A 19,442-nucleotide genomic window follows, 5' to 3' on the forward strand; every position below is an offset into this window, starting at 1 on the left:
GCGAGCGTCTTCACTTCTAAGGCCACCATGCCGCTCATTTATTTTTCAGAATTACGACAAACAATTACTTTGGTTGTTCTACGTCAGCTAATGAAGTTAGATTTGACAAAGAACCCATACTTCACTGGGTCCTCTAAATTGGGCTGAAATAGGACAAAGGAAAGAAAGTAAATATTCCAAAAAACCCTCAAGATTTCGAAAAATCGCAGTGTTCATTAAGAGAGCATAAGGGGACCAAGGAGAAAAACAGCATCAGTCATTATTTAATCATATCTGAAGCTGAATTTTTAACTACATTCATACATAATTCTAAACTCAAAAGGTCGTGAAACAAACCGCAGGAGCCTGATTTATGCAATACGATCAAAACAAACCAAGATCCTTTATATCAGTGTTTCTCAACGTTGGCCATTTTAAGATGTCTCAACTTTTAACTCCCAGCTAGGCTGGCTGAGGAATTCTGGGTGTTGAAGTCCAAACCTCTTAAAAGCGGCTAAGATTGAGAAACGCTCCTTTTATATTGTATGAAACAAATGGGCATTTCCATTTGACAAACAGCCTGTTTTATACATCTCTGATGATAGAACTTTTTTTTTTTAAAGCTCAACAAACCAAGCAAAGAAGAAATTGGACAGTATTTAAAATGGTGATTAGTTAAATATACAGCGGCCAGAGAAAGATATTAAATGCACCAGTACGTAAGATAAAGCACTCTCTGTTATTATTTATTTACATAGCACCATAACAAAGAGGAAGAAAGATTGTTCCCCCACGAATTAACCTAAATTTCGATTAATGTGGTACCTAGGTACTCCACTGCTTTGAAACTCATCGAATTCGGTACTCAAACGCATTTTGACGTAAAATCTTTATCCCGGTACTCAACACACAATTTGTCAGTGTCACTTGCCTTATGACTCACTATATTATTCCTTATGTTAAACCTGTTTGGTACTCATCATTTTTGCTATTCATCTCACCTCCCAGAACAAATTAAGGATGAATACCAAGGTACCACTGTATTCAGGAAGACAATGGGAAGCAAAGGGTAAAAAGCACAGGCTGCATATTAGAATGAGATAATAGAAAAGCGAGCTTTTACAAAGGATTTGAAGGATGGGATATTCTAAAAGAGAATTCCAGGCATAATGGAAAAATGCAGGACATAAGCAGGGTGCTTGACCAAGATAGACATAGACACCGTCAGGGATTACAGGTAATCCTTGATTTATGACTGTTCATTTAGCAACCGTTCAAAGTTACAACAAACCTGAAAAAAATGACTTGCAATCAATTTTGTATTTACAACCATTGCCGCATTTTGTGATCAAAATTCAGGTGCTTGGCCACAAACTCAACCGAGGAAGCTGGATTCGCTTAACAACTGTGTGATTCAGTTAATGACCACAGTGGTTCACTTAACCACAGCAAAAAAGGTTGTAAAGTTAATAAAGGAGAATATTTGTAGGTTGAAATGAGGGGTCCTTGGGGCTCTCTGAGCTTGCTTTTTTTCTTGCAGATGTTTCATTGCCCATTACCCAAACTAGAACACAAACAAACTCACAGCACATGGACCTCTCTGGTTGTAAAATTGAGCCGCAGTGGCGCAGTGGTTAGAGTGCAATACTATAGGCTACTTCTGCTGATCACCGGCTGCCAGCAGTTTGGCAGATCGAATCTCACCAGGCTCAAGGTTGACTCAGTCTTCCATCCTTCCGAGGTGGGTAAAATGAGGACCCAGATTGTTGGGGGCAATAGGCCGACTCTGTAAACTGCTTAGAGAAGGCTACAAAGCACTATGAAGCGGTATATCAGTCTAAGTGCTATTGCTATTGTGTGCAACTCACTTAATGACATCTTGCTTAGTGATATTTAAATCCAATTTTGGTTGTAAGTTGAGGACCACCTGTAATGGAAGATTAGGGCAGGAAGACTAAGTGAGGGTTGTTAAAATCAAACTAAATGCCTAGCCAAGAAAGCTACAAGATGAGCCATGGTGGCGCAGTGGTTAGTGTGCAGTTCTGCAGGCTACTTCTGCTGACTGCCGGCTCCCTGCAATTTGGCAGTTCGAATCTCACCAGGCTCAAGGTTGACTCAGCCTTCCATCCTTCCGAGATTGGTAAAATGAGGACCCAGATTGTTGGGGGCAATAGGCTGACTCTGTAAACAGCTCAGAGAGGACTGTAAAAGCACTGTAAAGCGATATACAAGTCTAAGTGCTATTGCTACTGAAACAAACTCTCTCTTTTATTTGTACAACCTTGTAATCCCTCAATTAGGGGTCAATTCCATAAACTGAGCTGATTACAACAGCAATAGAAGCACTTCAACCCAGTATAGTGCAATCAGGACATACTGTATTTTATTATTTGTTAAATTTATATGTCGCCTATCTTGCAAGCGGGGCTATTCTAGATGGCTTACAACAATAAAAACAGAAAAATGAATAGAAGCGCAAATGTAACAGTAAGCAAAGTAATGGAACAATGGAATAAAGAATGAGAAAGAAAACATACGATACAGCGATATGAGAATAAAAGATGGATGGGTAGAGAAACAGAGAGCAAGCGTTTTGTATCAATTTAACAGACATCTCCAGTGTGGAACTCCTCCCAGCCAGATCTCCACAGTCTTAGGGAAGGATAAGAGGGTGGAGGTAGATGTCACTTTGAAGGATAAGATATTCCAAAGGTGCTACAGCAGAGGAGGCTCTTCTAGATCCCGATAGTTGGAGTTCTTTGACCGATGGGATCCAAGTAGGTCCTCCCTGCCAGTATAAGTGAGACAAGGCTTGTCCTAGTGGGATGAGAGAGTTCAACAGGTAGCCTGGACCTAAGATATATGAAGCCGATATTCTTCTATTCTTCTTCATTCGGTGAAAATTCTCATAGTTTGCTGAGTGGCATCTCCACAGGTTCTCTTTGGAGTCTCCAGACAACCTGAATTCTTCCTCCTACTCTGTCTAGTTCTTGAAAGCCATGCAGATTTCCGTGATGGATATATTCCAAAATGGCTGACCGCAGGACCGTAATGGGAATGCTAAAGTTTAGGTGAGGGTAGGTCACACCGATGTTGTTATCCCTTGTGTTGCTGGCAACGATTCCTGCGAATGGAACACAGAGGATGAAAAGAATGGAATTCAATATCCCGACATACACACAAAGGGGCAAAAATGCAACATTAAAGGAAACGAGATTGAGGAGAGGCTTTAGGGAGATTTGTGCTGTTAAAATGAATCATTCAGAGCTGAATAATTTGTAGGAGCTAATGTGAGAAATTGTTTGTGCTAGAGCAGGGATGTCAAACACAAGACCTGAGGGCCAAATCCAGCCTGTGATGTGGTTGGATGCGGCCTGCAAGTCCATCCTGGAAAATGTAAGGGGCCGGCCTGCATGGCTTCGGCCCGGTCTACCCAGTGCGAAGAGGAAACATCGGGCGAGAGTGGCTTCGGTCCGGTCTACCCAGTGCGAAGAGGAAACATCGGGCGAGAGTGGCTTCGGTCCGGTCTACCCAGTGCGAAGAGGAAACATCGGGCCAGAGTGGCTTCGGTCCCGTCTACCCAGTGCGAAGAGGAAACATCGGGCCAGAGTGGCTTCGGCCCCGTCTACCCAGTGTGAAGAGGAAACATCGGGCCAGAGTGGCTTCGGCCCGGTCTACCCAGTGCGAAGAGGAAACATCGGGCCAGAGTGGCTTCGGTCCGGTCTACCCAGTGCGAAGAGGAAACATCGGGCCAGAGTGGCTTCGGTCCGGTCTACCCAGTGCGAAGAGGAAACATCGGGCCAGAGTGGCTTCGGTCCGGTCTACCCAGTGCGAAGAGGAAACATCGGGCCAGAGTGGCTTCGGCCCCGTCTACCCAGTGCGAAGAGGAAACATCGGGCCAGAGTGGCTTCGGCCCGGTCTACCCAGTGCGAAGAGGAAACATCGGGCCAGAGTGGCTTCGGTCCGGTCTACCCAGTGCGAAGAGGAAACATCGGGCCAGAGTGGCTTCGGTCCGGTCTACCCAGTGCGAAGAGGAAACATCGGGCCAGAGTGGCTTCGGTCCCGTCTACCCAGTGCGAAGAGGAAACATCGGGCCAGAGTGGCTTCGGCCCGGTCTACCCAGTGCGAAGAGGAAACATCGGGCCAGAGTGGCTTCGGTCCGGTCTACCCAGTGCGAAGAGGAAACATCGGGCCAGAGTGGCTTCGGTCCGGTCTACCCAGTGCGAAGAGGAAACATCGGGCCAGAGTGGCTTCGGTCCGGTCTACCCAGTGCGAAGAGGAAACATCGGGCCAGAGTGGCTTCGGCCCGGTCTACCCAGTGCGAAGAGGAAACATCGGGTCAGAGTGGCTTCGGTCCGGTCTACCCAGTGCGAAGAGGAAACTTCGGGCCAGAGTGGCTTCGGCCCGGTCTACCCAGTCTGAAGAGGAAACCGGGCCAGAGTGGCTTCGGCCTGGTCTACCCAATGCAAAGAGGAAACATCGGGCCAGAGTGGCTTCGGCCCGGTCTACCCAATGCAAAGAGGAAACATCGGGCCAGAGTGGCTTCGGCCTGGTCTACCCAGTGCAAAGAGGAAACATCGGGCCAGCAGTTTGCGGAGTAGCATCAAGCTGGCCATGCCCACCCAGTTTGCCACACCTGGCCAGCCCCCCAAGGTCAACCCTGATGCAGCCCTCAATGAAATTGAGTTTGACACCCCTGTGCTAGAGGCATCTGGTTGCGTCTGCTGAGAATTGTAGTTCAGTGACGTGTAAAGGACAGCAATCTCACCTTTCGTAAACTGAAAGCTAGAAACTTATTTCCTTTAAGCTTAATATCCTCAGGAAGTGAGATCAAGGACAAAGAAAGTGTAATCATTATACACCACGGATTTTTCTTTATATTACTGCTCCAGATGTTCCTATTTTGGGTTAAGAGTTGAGAATTTGGTTGGTTGCAAATCCATTTCTTTATCTATCCACCTTACCTAGAAGTTTCCCACTGTGGGTGCCAAAGAGGGCGCCTCCACTTGAGCCACCATGAACCGCACTGGTTGCCTGGAGCATCACTGGCTTATCTTCCACGGTGATCACAGCCGAGAGGATTCCCGATGTGACGGATGGTCCACAGGCCTGACCGAAGACACCAAAGCTCACAATACTCACATCTTCTCCTGATTGAAGAACACACAAACAAGACAACAGTCATCAAGAACCTTCTCATCATGTTCTGGATGCCCCACTATATTATTGCAGTGTAAAATATATTTTACTCTTTGTCATTTTGGGGGGGCACCTTAACTCAAAAACTCATTAAGAGAAAGGCAGATAAACTATACAATACCGAATTGTTGTTTTTTTTTTAAAAAAAGCATCCTTGCAAATAAAAAGCTAATTTGGGTCTAAACATTTGTTGTTATCTGTCTATGGAGATTCTCAGTCATCCAGGTCATGGTTGCCTCAAAGGTGCTTAAAGGTGCTCAGAGCTGAAGAAGCTTCTTGGATGAGAAGCAAAACGTCCTCAAAGAAAAATCAGAAAGTCCAGTTGCCTCTTGAAAAAAAGCACATTTGTTGTTGTCATTCATAAGTACCTCAAGATAGAAAGTATGGGTAATCCTTGAATTCTGAGCACAGCAGCAACTGGAAAATGTATTGCTGAACGATGCAGTCATTACGTGGGGCATCATATGACCACACCTGGTTTATTTTCGGGGGGAGGCTTATTTTAGCACATGTGCTCAAAAGCCCGATTAATATCAGGGGATATCTTATTTTGGGGGAAACAGGGTAACTAACTTGCTCACTCACTGTGATTTGCAACTTCCCTGCCAGCTTGCCCATTGATTTGGCTTCTCAGAAGCCAGTTGGAAGATTGTAACTGGTGATCACATGACCTTGGAATTTTGCAACTATTCTAAATATATGCCTGTTGCTCAGCAGCTGGGTCATAATCATGTAACTACAGAGTCACTGTGATGGTCATAAGTGCGAGGACTAGTCATAAATCCCTTTTTTCATTAGACACCTCTTTCACTTGCTCATAGAGATCTCCATAAATAGCTGTGCTGTGAAAAGCATGGCAGCTGTAAACCACTTAAAGCATAAACTCTGAGAATGAAGTAATTAGTGTGTGTGCAAAACACTTATTTCATAAGAGCTCTTTTGAATGCTTTAGAAGTATTTCAAGCTCCAATTTTGTTGCAAGCTCCAAATATTTCCAAAATGATTAAAATAACCTGCTCCAAAGGAGAAGCAATGGATTCATCTTGGAAAAAACTGCTTTACACATATAGCATATACACATATATGCTTTACACATACAGACTGGGTGAAATTCAGGTAATAGCAGTAACTTGGCATCTTAGTGGATAACCAATTAAATATGAGCCAACAGTGTGTGGCGGCAGCCAAAAAAGCCAATGCAATCCTAAACTGCATTAACAGAGGGATACAATCAAGATCAAATGAGGTACTAATACCACTCTGTAAAGCCTTAGTAAGACCACACCTAGAATACTGCATCCAGTTTTGGTCACCACACTATAAAAAAAATGTTGAGACTCTAGAAAGAGTGCAGAGAAGAGCAACCAGGATGATTAGGGGGCTGGAGGCTAAAACATATGAAGAACGGTTGCAGGAACTGAAAATGGCTAGCCTAGTCAAGAGAAGGACCAGGGGAGACATGATAGCAGTGTTCCAATATTTGAGGGGCTGCCACAGAGAGGAAAGGGTCAAGCTATTTTCCAAAGCAACTGAAGGCCAGATAGATGAAAACTGAACCAGGAGAGATTCAACCTGGAAATAAGGAGAAATTATGAGAGCAATCAACCAATGGAACAGCTTGTCTTCAGAAGTTATGGGAGCTTCATCACTGGAAGCTTTCAAGAAGTGACGAGACTGCCATCTGTCAAAAATGGTGTAGGGTCTGTTTGGGCGGGAGGGTTGGAATAGATGACCTAAAAGGTCCCTTCCCACTCTGTTAATCTGTAATCTGCTTCACTCAAAGGAATTGTTTGGAACTCAATTTCAGGTCAAATTTAATTTAAAATATATTTGCCTATCTCTTCAAAGATGATTTCAATATGTAAGGTTTACACTTTCCCATTAAATTTGATACATTATTTATCAATGCCAGCTTCAAAATTAATTGTTTACTAGTCCAATGTTAAGTAATGGGTATCAATATTTAATACAACAATATTTGAGGTGCTGCCACAAAGAAGGGGGGAGGGGGAAACCTATTCTCCAAATCACCTGAAGGCAGAACAAAAAGCAATGGATGGAAACTAATCAAGGAGAGAAGCATCCTAGAACTAAGGAGAAATTTCCTGTCAGCGGGAACAGATTGGACAGCCATTTCTCTGGAATTGTATAGGGTTTCCAGCTTGAGCAGGGGGTTGGACTAGAAGACCTCCAGGGTCCCTTCCAACTTTCTTATTTTGTTCCTCTTCTTTACAGCCCTATGTAGACAAAATAACAAAAAAGAGACACCAATCTGGATGCATTATTCTGTTCTCACCTGGATGAAAAGCTGATGCTAGAGGAAGCTCTGGCAATGTGGATAAACCTTCTTCCAACTCCACCAATGCAATATCATATGGAGAAGTGTCCTTTGTTGCAAACACTACCTTTCCTTTCACTACAGAACCCCTAGGAGGGGAAAAAAAAAAAGAAATCAATATTTCTGGTGGTGAATAATAATAAAATCTGTTTGTTAAGCAAATTAAATATCCAGACAACATGATGCTTATTAAGCACTAAGAAATGTAATTAATAGAAAATTAATAATATTTATTTTTTTAAAAAGGCAAATCTAAGATCAAAGAATGAGGATCTCGCCCACGTTACTCTTAATGGGCTTTTCTGCATTACAGTAATTTCTCCATTGCATTTTCTAACACATTTCCAGAGAAGGAGATGATACAAAGACGAACAAGAGAGCAAGGCCTGAAGAGCCATATTGAAAAGAAACAAATGGCTGATGCTGAAAATTTTTCCTTTTTTTCTCCCAGGCCATTAATTAATTCTGTTTTAGGGAGCATTGTGGGGGGGAGGAGAATGGAAGGAGTCAGGGGGATCAGTATAAATGACTTTAAGTTCAGGTTTGCATAAATACTTACCCATCCCAGAAAAAACAAAATCTGTGCTTTTTTCCCCTCCATGTTCCCTGTTACATCACAATCAGTTATTAGTATTTACACTGCAGTCCTTATTATTACCCTATTACCCAACATGGACTGATTTAATGGTTACACATGTTGGTTAAAGAGCACTGCAATGCATTTCTTCATTGAAAAAAGACACAAACCACAACTTAAATTCAAACGTAACTACCAAGAATTTTAGTCTGGAATGGATTTTCACTTTCATGTGTCTGTTTTCTTTTCTATAAGGAGGGCTCTCTGAATTTATGATTCAATGCATAAAATGGGAACTGCAGTATATTAACAATAGGAATAGGAATAGCACTTAAGACTTATATACCGCTTCACAGTGCTTTACAGCACTCTCTAAGCGGTTTACAGAATCAGCATATTGCCCCTAACAATCTGGGTCCTCATTTTATCGACCTCGGAAGGATGGAAGGCTGAGTCAACTTTGAGCCTGGCAAGATTTAAACTGCCAAATTGCAGGCAGCCAGCAGTAAGCAGAAATAGCCTGCAGTACTGCATTCTGACCACTGCGCCACCACGGCTCAAGTTACACAAGTTATCAGTTCTTCTAAAACAGTCTCCTCCAACCTGACTCCCTTTGGATATGGTGGGATCCAAAGCCACTGTAATTCCACACAAATCGCTGCTTCTCCAAGAATTCGTATTTGACCAGAATCCAAAATCGAACTGACAATACAGTTCTTGCAAGCAAATTAGCACAAACAGAATAATAAACGTAACTCGAATTCTCCATCCATCCATCCATCCATCCCCAGTGCAGTGCAATGATTAAATTGCTGGACTAAGAACCAGCAGACCGCAACATAAGACCGAATTCTAGCCCTATCCTAAGAAAAGAAGTCAGCTGAGTGACTGTAAGCCAATCATTCTCCCTCCACCCTGATTGGGAAGTTGAAAAACATCCACCATCATGCAATGGATCAAAATGGCAAATATAGGTAGTCCTTTGCTTAATAACCATTTGTTTAGCAACCATTCAGAGTTAGAATGGCACTGAAAAAAGTGCCTTACAATCAGGCCTCGGACTACCAACCATCACAACATGCCCATGGTTCTATGCTTGGTAACCGGCATACATTTATGACAGTTACAGCCTTCTGGGTGATCTGACATTTTTTACCTTCCTAGCCATTGTGTCAGGTTTCGATGTCATCTCAAATAAATTGCACTCCCAAACAATTAATCTTTGCTGAAATATTCCATTTATTGAGTACGACAGATCTGGCCCCGACTTCGTCGTAGCCGATACTAACCCTCTGACCCCCAAACCCTTCCCTTCCCTTTCCGTTTCCCAATTCTCAACTTCTCATTGGCCATCTTCCAAGTCAGTCTCCCCAGCTTCTGACCTCATCCCACAGGAATGTTCCCCCCCCATCCCATCTCCTAGGGGATATTATCTACAGAGAAAATAAGGTAGGTGAAAAGTCAAGCCTCATCTTTTTATGGCAGCATCAGAATGTTGACACATTGTCTGACAAGCAAAGTCTTCGGGAAGCCAGATTCGTTTAACTGTATGATTTGTTTAAGAACTGCAGTGATCTGCTTAATAACATGTGGCAATGGTCATGGAATTGGGCATGACTTACATAGCAAATGCCTTGCTTAGCTATGGAAACCCAATTGTGGTCACAAGTCAAGGACTACCTGTAATGGTCCATAACTTTGCACGAGGAGCCTTCATCCTGCAGTGAATTGATTCAGACTGATAATTATGCACACTGCAGAGCTGTGGATGACAACCAGAGATGGTATTCAGCTGGTTCGGAAAAAATGGTAGTGGCGACCTGCGGGTGAAACACGCTCACATTTTCAGTGCGCAGCAAACCGGTGGTAAAATTATGTGAAACCCACCTCCGGTTACAACAGGCACCGTTCTGCTATTATCAAGTCTATCCATCTGGTAAGGACATCTTAGGAAGTCCTGTGAAGAGACGTTCTTCTCTCTGAAGTGGCAAGGTAACCATCGTCTCTGTGGAGGGACTTAGTTTGGAATTTCTTACCTGCAAAGGTCCATAAAGTTCCCTTTCTCTTCACTTTAAGGAACTTTTTTTTAGAAAAAAATAAAAACATTTTTAGAAACTCTTTAAAGTTTTATTTCATTGGTCCTTCAAACCTTGGTAAATTTTTACTGGTGTCCATGTATGGAGAGGGTTGATTTATTATTACTGTTCTTTTTATCATTTTAATTTATTATTCTCTTCTTGTGTTTACATTCTTAGAACCCAGCCAGAATCTTTAAAGTTGCTCTTAGATTCACCTAAATCTTTAAAGTTGGCTTTCGTAGGTTTTATGTGTATTTCTCTTTAGCCAGGTTCTGGCTTGGTTTACGTAGGTAGAACCTGACTAAAGAAAAATACACACACACACACACACACACACGTATGTATGTATGTATGTATATATATGTATGTATATATGTATTTATATATATATATATATATATATATATATATATATATATATATATATATATATACACACACACATCTATATGTATCTATCTATCTATCTATCTATCTATCTATCTATCTATCTATCTAAATATATATATATATAGAGAGAGAGAGGGGGGGGAAGGGGGGAGGGAGAGAGAGAGAGAATATACACACACCAAATTTTTCGGAGTATAAGATGCACTTTCCCCCCCCCAAAAGAAGCTGAAAATTTGGGTGCATCTTATACTCCGAATGTAGCTTTTTCGAAGCTTTTTTCCAGCCCTAACGAGGTGCTAGCGAGTGAAGCGATCTTCCGCGCTTTGCCTGCTTTTCTAATTGCTTCTCTCTCCAAAGATCACTTGTATTTTAGAAGCTGTTTTTTTATCCCCAAGCAGCAAACTAACGACCAGACTAAGGACGCTAGCCAGATGAATACCTGGTAAGCAGATTTTTTTCCCCCTATTTTACTCCCCCAAAACTAAGTTGCGTCCTATACTCAGGTGCATCTTATACTCTGAAAAATATGGTAGATAAAAAAACTGCAGGGGAGGCTGAAACTCCTTCAGTCTGGAAATGAGACTACGCATGCTCACATCCTCAAGACTGCCACACCTATACTCTTCCAAACTTCACCCACAGCTGCTCAGATCAGCATGTTCAGGTTGCATCAGAGACACCCAGGAGAACAAAGAAACACATAAGCAAATATTAAAATTCAGACTCACCTGTTAGGACTGGTTAGAAACCTGATACGGACATATGATGCTCCGCCGACCACATGCCGACAGGTTAACAACAGCCTTGAATTAATCATCACCCCGGACCCCCAGGTCGACCCACATTCTACCAGAACCACAGCATCCAACAGGTGCCTCTCCAGTCCATTTCTGTGTACCATCATAGCGTGCGACCTGGTCACATGTTCCATGGGGAGCAACCAAGGAGACCCAGAAAGGACCCCCGCCACACTCTCCAGAATGGAGTCAATGGCACAAACCAGAGTCAAGCCAACCCACTCGGTGGATTTCCAGCAAAGCGGAGCTACGATGATTCCGACTAGATGAGGACCCATTCCTGACACGACAAAGACGCCCCCACCTTCGGTGCCAGGCAAGCAACGCGCGTCAATCAAGAGGAGGGCATTGTTTGCTCCTGCCAGGTTGCTGACTATTCCTTTACTAAGGGTATTCATGAATATCTCCGGGCACAATGAGCCGAAAGGTGAGCCACAGGTGAAGACGGTATCACCCTTCCTGAGGGATCCGGCTGGAACACAGGTCGCCCAACTTGCCCCATAGGAATCATTCTCCAGGATCCTCAGCAGAGCAAACCAATGCAGGCAAGGCAAGTCCTGTTCCAAAGAGTTGACCTCTTGCTCAAAGTCATTCCCTCCAAAATGCCACAGATCCGAAGCGCTGAAGATTTTGGAGAAGGCCTCCTGGAACCGGGGACAGGCGGCTACCATCAGGAGCTCAGCATCGCAGTTCTTCCAACCGTGGGGAGATCCACGCCGATTCGAAAGCGGATTAAACTTTAGCACGGGGTTATTTCCCCCCAGATCTCCAGCCAGGCAATCCCGGTCCGCTTTGCTGCTGCTGCTGCTGCACTCACCACTTGCCTTAAGCACCTGGATCTGGAGGCCCGGGAAGAAGCGATCGGAGAGCAGGACTTTGCCCTGCGACCAATCGGGATGCTCGGATTCCAGAAGGAAAGGGGAAAAGAGGATCCCGGGGCAAAGAACGAGGCCCGGGGGATCTGGACTCAAGAGGACGCCGCTGCCGCTGCAAGATCCGCTGGTGACCCGGGAGTGAGACACCGAGATCACGCAGCCAGCTCGGGCTGCGGTCGATCCCAGCGTTTCGGACATAGGGACAAAATAAAAGTCGCCAGCGGAATCTCTCTCGGCTGATCGTCCGGCCAGAGGGCGAAAGGGGAAGCCCGAATTCTGCAAAAACGCTGGGAGAGTTTAATTGCAAAGAAAGCCCGTCGCTTCCAGGGTCGCCCATTCAGTGCTGCATGGCTCCTTCCTGCCCCTTTCCGAGAACCGGGAAGATCGGACCTCCCACTGCCCGACGGAGCTCCGCTGCAAGTCCCGGGACCCGCCGGACCAGCCGAAACAAACCACCGAAACGGAGAGGAAGAAGCATCGGGCAAAGCCGGAATAAACAAAGAAAGTGGGAGGGGGTGGAGAGCTAAGCTCGCTCCCATTGGCCGATCGGTCGATTGCAGCGCTTACGATTGGTGGAGGAGACTCGGGCAAGGAACGTCCTCTCCCATTGGCTGCTTTTAGAGCTTTGGTTTGGGGAGCTGTTTGATTAACTCTCGCCTTGAAGAGCTGCGACCCTGCCTAACTCAAATTTTGGCTTGAAAGGGATCTTTCTTTGGATCAAGCGCCGGAGTCATTCGGCATCAATATTACAGTGATAAAGCGCAGACTGGGATTGAACAAAAAAAGTTCTGAGTGCTGCATAAATTCTTTGCCTTTGATGATCTTCGGGATTCCTTATTTAACTTGAGGGGGGGGGAGGAAGCAAAGAAGAAAGCCATTTAACAGATTAACAGAGTTGGAAGGGACCTTGTAGGTCATCTACTCCAATCCCCCCACTCTCCGCCCAAACAGGAGATCTTACACCATTTCTGACAGATGGCAGTCCAGTCTCTTCTTGAAAGCTTCCAGTGATAAAGCTCCCACAACTTTTGAAGGCAACTTCTGTTCCATAGGTGAAGAACAGAGAATCCAATATTAGGATACATTGATAGCATTTCTAAAATGGGGAATGTAATTGTTCTTATTTATTCTGCATCCCTCAGATCCCACCACATATACTGTGTCTGGTTTGTGTGGGGAAGTGTTTAATGTGCTAGATTGCAACAGGATGACCCAGATTCTAATCCCAATTCAACCAAGGAAACTCACTGGCGTGAGTTCACACTCTGGGATTTCTGAGTTTGGCTGTTTTCTTGCAGATGTTTTATTACCCAACTAGGTAACATCTTCAATATAATCTGGTTGGGTAATGAAACACCTGGAAGAAAACAACCAAGCTCAGAAACCACCAAGGACTCCACAGTTCAATCATGAGTTACAAATATTCTCCTCTGTTGCACATCCACTCTCTCTCAGCCCAACCTACCTTACATGATTCTTGTTGGGAACAAAATGGGAGGAGAACTATGTATGACACCATGAATGTGAAAGCTAGGCAGGGATTTGGTTGTGATGCCATACCTGACATCTTGCACGTTGTAATCCTTTCCCTGTGGGCGCCATTGCACACAGCTTAACAAATACACAAATGACTATGTTAAGAGTGCAAGCAAACACGGTCAAATAAAGGCGCCGATGCCTATTAGGAAACAGAGGTTTAGCAAGAGCAACAGAGATTAGGCCTCATTAAGGTATTTGAAAGAGTGTCTTATGGAAAAGGTGGCCTCTTTTCAACTTTCTTACATCTTGAGGTTGCACGAAAGCAAGACAACCTACTGTTGCATGTTTGAGAAAGCTTGCTAATGTGCTAAGAGCTGTCTGGTTGTGAAACCAACACACTAGGAAGGGAATGGTCCCTACTTTGCTATTGGCAAAGGACACAGAGAGATCTATTGGGGACGCTTAGAGCTGGATTCTTGCAAGGAGTGGACATTGGACTGTTTGCTCCTTTCCACCTCTAACAGTTACTAATTTTGTTGGCTTGTAGGTCTGGTTGGCAATCCATGTTCTTTTAAGAAATACAAGAATTTTCCAGTGTTGTTTTGGGAAAACTCCAAATCAATGTAGTCTGTCAATCCATTAAACAAGTATATATTTCTGAATTCCGACAATGACATGAAAAGCAAGCATAATTAACCAAGTATGTGTTATTTATTCTAGTTGTTTCATTTCCTGCTGCTTATTTCCATTTTGAGATCCCTTGTTCTGGAAATATGAGAGGAAAACATCTGTCCTGCCATAACTGTCACACACCTCCATCTTTTAGAAGCTAAAAAAATCCCCAAGTTGTTAAGTTTCCCGGCAGGGGAACCATTTTAATGTAGTTACAGGTAGTCCTCAACTTACAACCACAATTGAGCCAGTGGTGGGTTTCAAAATTTTTTACTACTGGTTCTCTGGGTGTGGCTTGGTAGACGTGGCATGGCTTGGTGGGCGTGACAGGGGAAGGATACTGTAAAATCTCCATTCCCACCTCACTCCGGGGGAAGGATACTGTAAAATCCCCATTTCCTCCCAATCAGCTGGGACTTGGGAGGCAGAGAATAGATGGGGGTGGGGCCAGTCAGAATTTTTACTACCGGTTCTCCGAACTACTCAAAATTTCCGCTACCGGTTCTCCAGAACTGGTCAGAACCTGCTGAAACCCACCTCTGAATTGAGCCCAACATTTATGTGAGAAATTTATTAAGTGAGCTTTGCCCCATTTTATGACTTTCCTTGCCACATTTGTTAAGTGAATCACAGCCGTTGTTAAATTAGGAACACTGTTGTTAAGTGAATCTGGCTTCCCCATTGACTTTGCTTCTCAGAAGGTCGCAAAAGGGGATCACATGACCCCTGGACACTACGACTGACATAAATATGAGTCAGTTGCCAATCGTCCAAATTTTCATCACGTGCCCTTTGGGGATGCTACAATGGCCATAAGTGTGAAAAATGGTCATAGTGAGGTTTTTCAGTGCCATTGTAAGTTTAAACAGTTACTAAATGAACTGTTGTAAGTCAAGGACTACCTGCACCAGTGGTGGGTTTCTCTCAGTTCTGCCGAGCTGGTACCGGTGACGATATGACGTCACCGAACTGGTTCTGCTCCCCCGCCCCCCCCCCCAGCATTATTCTTACCTTTTATTTGGCCCCATCCCAAATCTATTGCTGCCTCCTGAGTCCCAGCTGATTGGCTAGAGGGAAAAAAACTGTTTATACTCTTGCCAGGGGACTTCAAAGGGCCGCCCTACAGCTGATCAGTGTTAAAAGAAAACAAATGAGTAGACCAGTGCCTACAAAATAAATGGGTAGACCAGTGCCAGCAAAAATAAATGAATAGACCTGTGCCTGCAAAAATAAATGGGTAGGCCAGTACCTCCAAAAACAAATGAGTAGACCGGTACAGCTCTGCAAGCAGTTAAAAGCCTGGTAGACCAATACCTCTGCTAAATCCTAAAGAATTGTCACATGACCATCAAGCCACGCCCATAAAATAAGCCACGCCCACAGAACCGGTAGTAAAAAATTTAGAACCCACCCCTGACCTGTACATGTAGAGTGGCCCATTCTATGTGTTCTGGAGGTCTACAATATTCTTTCTTAAAGTGACATCATCCCAAGCATAATATTAGGAGTGTGGCAATTTGATTTTTTCTTCCAATTAAAAAGTACCTTTTTTTCACAGTAGTTACAGTCTGTGCTTTCCTTATGTGGAGCGAGCATGGGAAATGCTTGAACCTGCTCCCACTGACTCTAAAATAAAGGCACATTCTGTGCTAGTTCTTGGGTAAAATGAACCATAATATCCTTTTAATCGATGTACATCTGGCCCTAAAGAGGTCTGACCCAATTTAGCATTTTCATGATCAGGTAGTGGCACTGGATAACCTTGAGTGATCTAGATTGAAAAGTAAAAAACAAACAAAATTAAAAAATACTGGAAGGCAAGGACAAACTATTCCTGGATTGCTGTCAAGACTTGTCTGTGAATCAAGCTTACTTTCAAAGCATCTTTACTTTTTTTTTTTTAGCTTAAAGAGTACTGCATGTATTTTTTTTTTTTTTGAAAGAAAGTTCAAAAAACAGAACAGCCTTGAAATTTATTATTTTATTTTTATTTTATTATTCATATTTCTATGCCGCCCACTCTCTGAGGACTCTGGGCGGCTTACACCAAAGACAGTATACTAAATAGCATATTACCCCCAACAATCTGGGTCCTCATTTTACCCACCTCGGAAGGATGGAAGGCTGAGTCAACCTTGAGCCGGTGAGATTTGATCCGCTGATCTGCTGAACTAGAAGTCAGCTGAAGTAGCTGCAGTACTGCACTCTAACCACTGCGCCATCTCGGCTCTTATATGTGCTGGCTTTGTGTCTGTTCTAAGGACAATCAATCAAGGAAGGGCTAAACTGCAGGGGTGTCAAACTGGTGGCCTGCGGGCCAAACCCACCCCAGCTCTGTGAGCAGAAAAAATGTCATAAAACATCATGTGATGGCAATATGTTGCGGCGAGTTTGACACCCGTGGGCTAAAGGGAAGCTTTACATTAGAGCAAGTTGACAGATCTGGAAGCCATCTTTTACATTTGGGCCTTCAGGCCTGCCACATATTCTTCTGTGGGAAAATGGGAAGGGGGGATTGCATAGAGTATGGATGATATGTAGTATGTAGTCAGAACAACACTCCTTTGTCAGAGAGTCAAGGACACTTTGCCCTGGCAGCTGGAGTTGGATGACTGGGAGGTGTCTCCAGTTTGGACAGTGGATGATTGGACCATATGATGGACATGAGGGTGCTGGACAGGGACTTGAACTTTCACTTGGGTGAGGAAAACCTAGAAACTTTCAGATTTGGGTTTTCCCAGTTGTGCCAATATGACATCTTCAATAAAAAGAAACTTTGAGGAACCTCAAGCCTTGGAGTTTTCTTTCATTGGGGGTGTTACTTGGAATCCTGACACAAGTGTGTAGGAGGAGTAGCAAGACCTGGAGGGCAGAGTCAAAACAGAAATCAGCCTAGAGTCACTATGTAGCCACAAATGAACTAAATCCAACCCCTCTTGAATTCTGTTGAACCTTATTTAGTGCTAAAATAGTGCCAACTGTTGAGTAAATTCCACTGCTTAGGCATGAGTAGTAATAAATCAGTTTCATTAAAACTTCAGGTGCTGTCCAGGTTTTTAGTGCCTGACAAGGTTTAATAATCAACTGTTGGGTCTGAGTCCCATAATTTCCATCCTATCTCTTTGTGCATCGAGTGAGATAATTGGTGGCATAGCTAAATCCTACTTCCCTTCAAATACTCACCATCCATATAGTAATCAAGTAACCAGAAATGTAAAACTTTGAATACTTTGGGGGTTTTGTCGTTGGGAAGGACTAAGCCTATAGAAATCTTGCTCATCTCTTGTTAAAAGGCACTCCACATTCTCTGATGGCAGCATTCACCTGGTTTTGCCCCCTTTGAAAAATTGTGTCCAAATCAGAGCTATGCATGGAGTGTGCCAGCTGAAGTGCCCATAACACCTCTAGACAAGATGGTCAGCACACAAATCTAATAAATATATAACTTCGGCTCTTGCACCTTCAGGGAGGACCTGGAATACTTCCAGGCCTTGTAAAGACCAATTCAGGTGACCTGAAATTATCCATTGTTTCCAAAAAAAAAAGGGGGTTTAGATCTAGAATCCCTATTGCACAACCAAACTTAGCAACACGAGTTAAATCTTTAATTCTTGAGATCTTGGCTCTGTGCCTGGAACTACTATTGTACTTTTGAAGCCAGAGAATGAAGACATTCCCTTCATTACATTGCAATGGGGGATGGAGGGCTCTCCTTTAGCTGTTTCTTGACCAGGAGGGATTGTCCTTCCTATTTGAACATATGAAAGTATGTCTTTGCTTGAAGAGGAGTAAAGCCCTTTTCTATTGAAAAACACCTTTTCCTCTTCATTGTTCTATCTAGTTTCTCCTGTCCTTCCTCTCTCTTTCCTACACTTTTGTTTTCATCCACAGCATTTATTAAAATGCTCTAAATTGTGCCCACAGATGCCAAACGCTAAGAATACAAGAGGAAATTAAACTCACATTTTAAAGACTTCTGGGTACCAGCCAGACCACAGAACATCTTTTCTGTTGCCACAACCAGCCAAAATCCACCACTGGGGATTGAGTTTTCAGATTTTTTTTGTTCCATCTTTCCCAAACCTTTCTTGGAAGTTGCTCTCACAGATCAGCTGCGAAAGGGGTTTTAAAATCGAGAGGGAAATCTACAAGTCACTAACTGAACCTATCCATATGAATGGAAGCCCTGGCTCCCAACTCTTTTTAAGAATTGAATAGGCAGCATTCCTGATGGGTGGGTTCAGAGGACTTGCATAAAACAGGTACAACTGATTCTCATTTGCTGAAGCACAGTACTCAGGCTCGGGGTCTTACAGCAAAAATGGCGAGTATAGGAACATTATTTTCATATATATTTTTGCAATCTTTTATGCCGTCAGAAATTTATTAAACTATAGCATCTAGCAGTTATTTTTTAACTTAACAAGCATCCTTATTTTCTACTCCCTCTTGTAGTTTTTCCATAACAGCAAACTTCTCACTATGATCCTCAATGTGTTCGGTTACTAGAAGCTGTATTTTTTTCTTAATTACTTAATTTACTTATGGATAAAAAGATATCAAATGATTCACTCCCAATTTGACATTGGTCAAGAGTATCTTTGTGGCCCAGGACATGGGATACCTTCTACATCATCTGCCTCTGGATTGTGTTAGGGCCAGATTCAACCCAAGTATATGTATAAATATATATTTTTTTAAAAAAACTTTATTAAAATGTTTTGGATACAGACAAACCGTCTCTGCAAACATGTTCATTTCCAGAAATTGGAAGTTAAAACATTTTGCTAACAGAATGATGTTTACTCTATTTTCCAATCTGTAACCCAGTTCCTAAGGAATATATTAAACTTTATATCCAGACATTGCAAGGAGACTTGTCCAAAGACAGAACACAGCAGGCAGAAAAGAGATCAGAGCCATACACAACCGGTTTCTCCAGTGGCTGAGATACCACTTTCATAGAAGTTGTTCCTTTGGGCACCATCTTATAGCTCTGCTTACCAGGGCCTTCTTTTTTTAAGTATGTAGTTGAAGATAAGGGTTATCACATCTCAT

General features: G+C 43.3%; 1 protein-coding gene across 1 annotated transcript; it reads right to left on the minus strand.

Moving 5' to 3' along the window:
* Positions 1 to 239: 239 nt before the first annotated feature.
* TYSND1 (trypsin like peroxisomal matrix peptidase 1) lies at positions 240 to 12,770 on the minus strand. The gene is made up of 4 exons (XM_034426001.3): positions 11,290 to 12,770; positions 7,475 to 7,605; positions 4,944 to 5,129; positions 240 to 3,103 (listed from the first exon to the last, which is right to left on the minus strand). Exons 1-4 carry the CDS (start codon positions 12,429 to 12,431, stop codon positions 2,886 to 2,888), a joined length of 1,677 nt encoding a protein of 558 aa, XP_034281892.2. The 5' UTR covers positions 12,432 to 12,770; the 3' UTR covers positions 240 to 2,885.
* Positions 12,771 to 19,442: the final 6,672 nt, after the last annotated feature.

The sequence above is a fragment of the Pantherophis guttatus genome, chromosome 6 (assembly GCF_059756535.1).
Source record: "Pantherophis guttatus breed Tessera chromosome 6, ASM5975653v1, whole genome shotgun sequence".
Classification (NCBI taxonomy): domain Eukaryota; kingdom Metazoa; phylum Chordata; class Lepidosauria; order Squamata; family Colubridae; genus Pantherophis; species Pantherophis guttatus.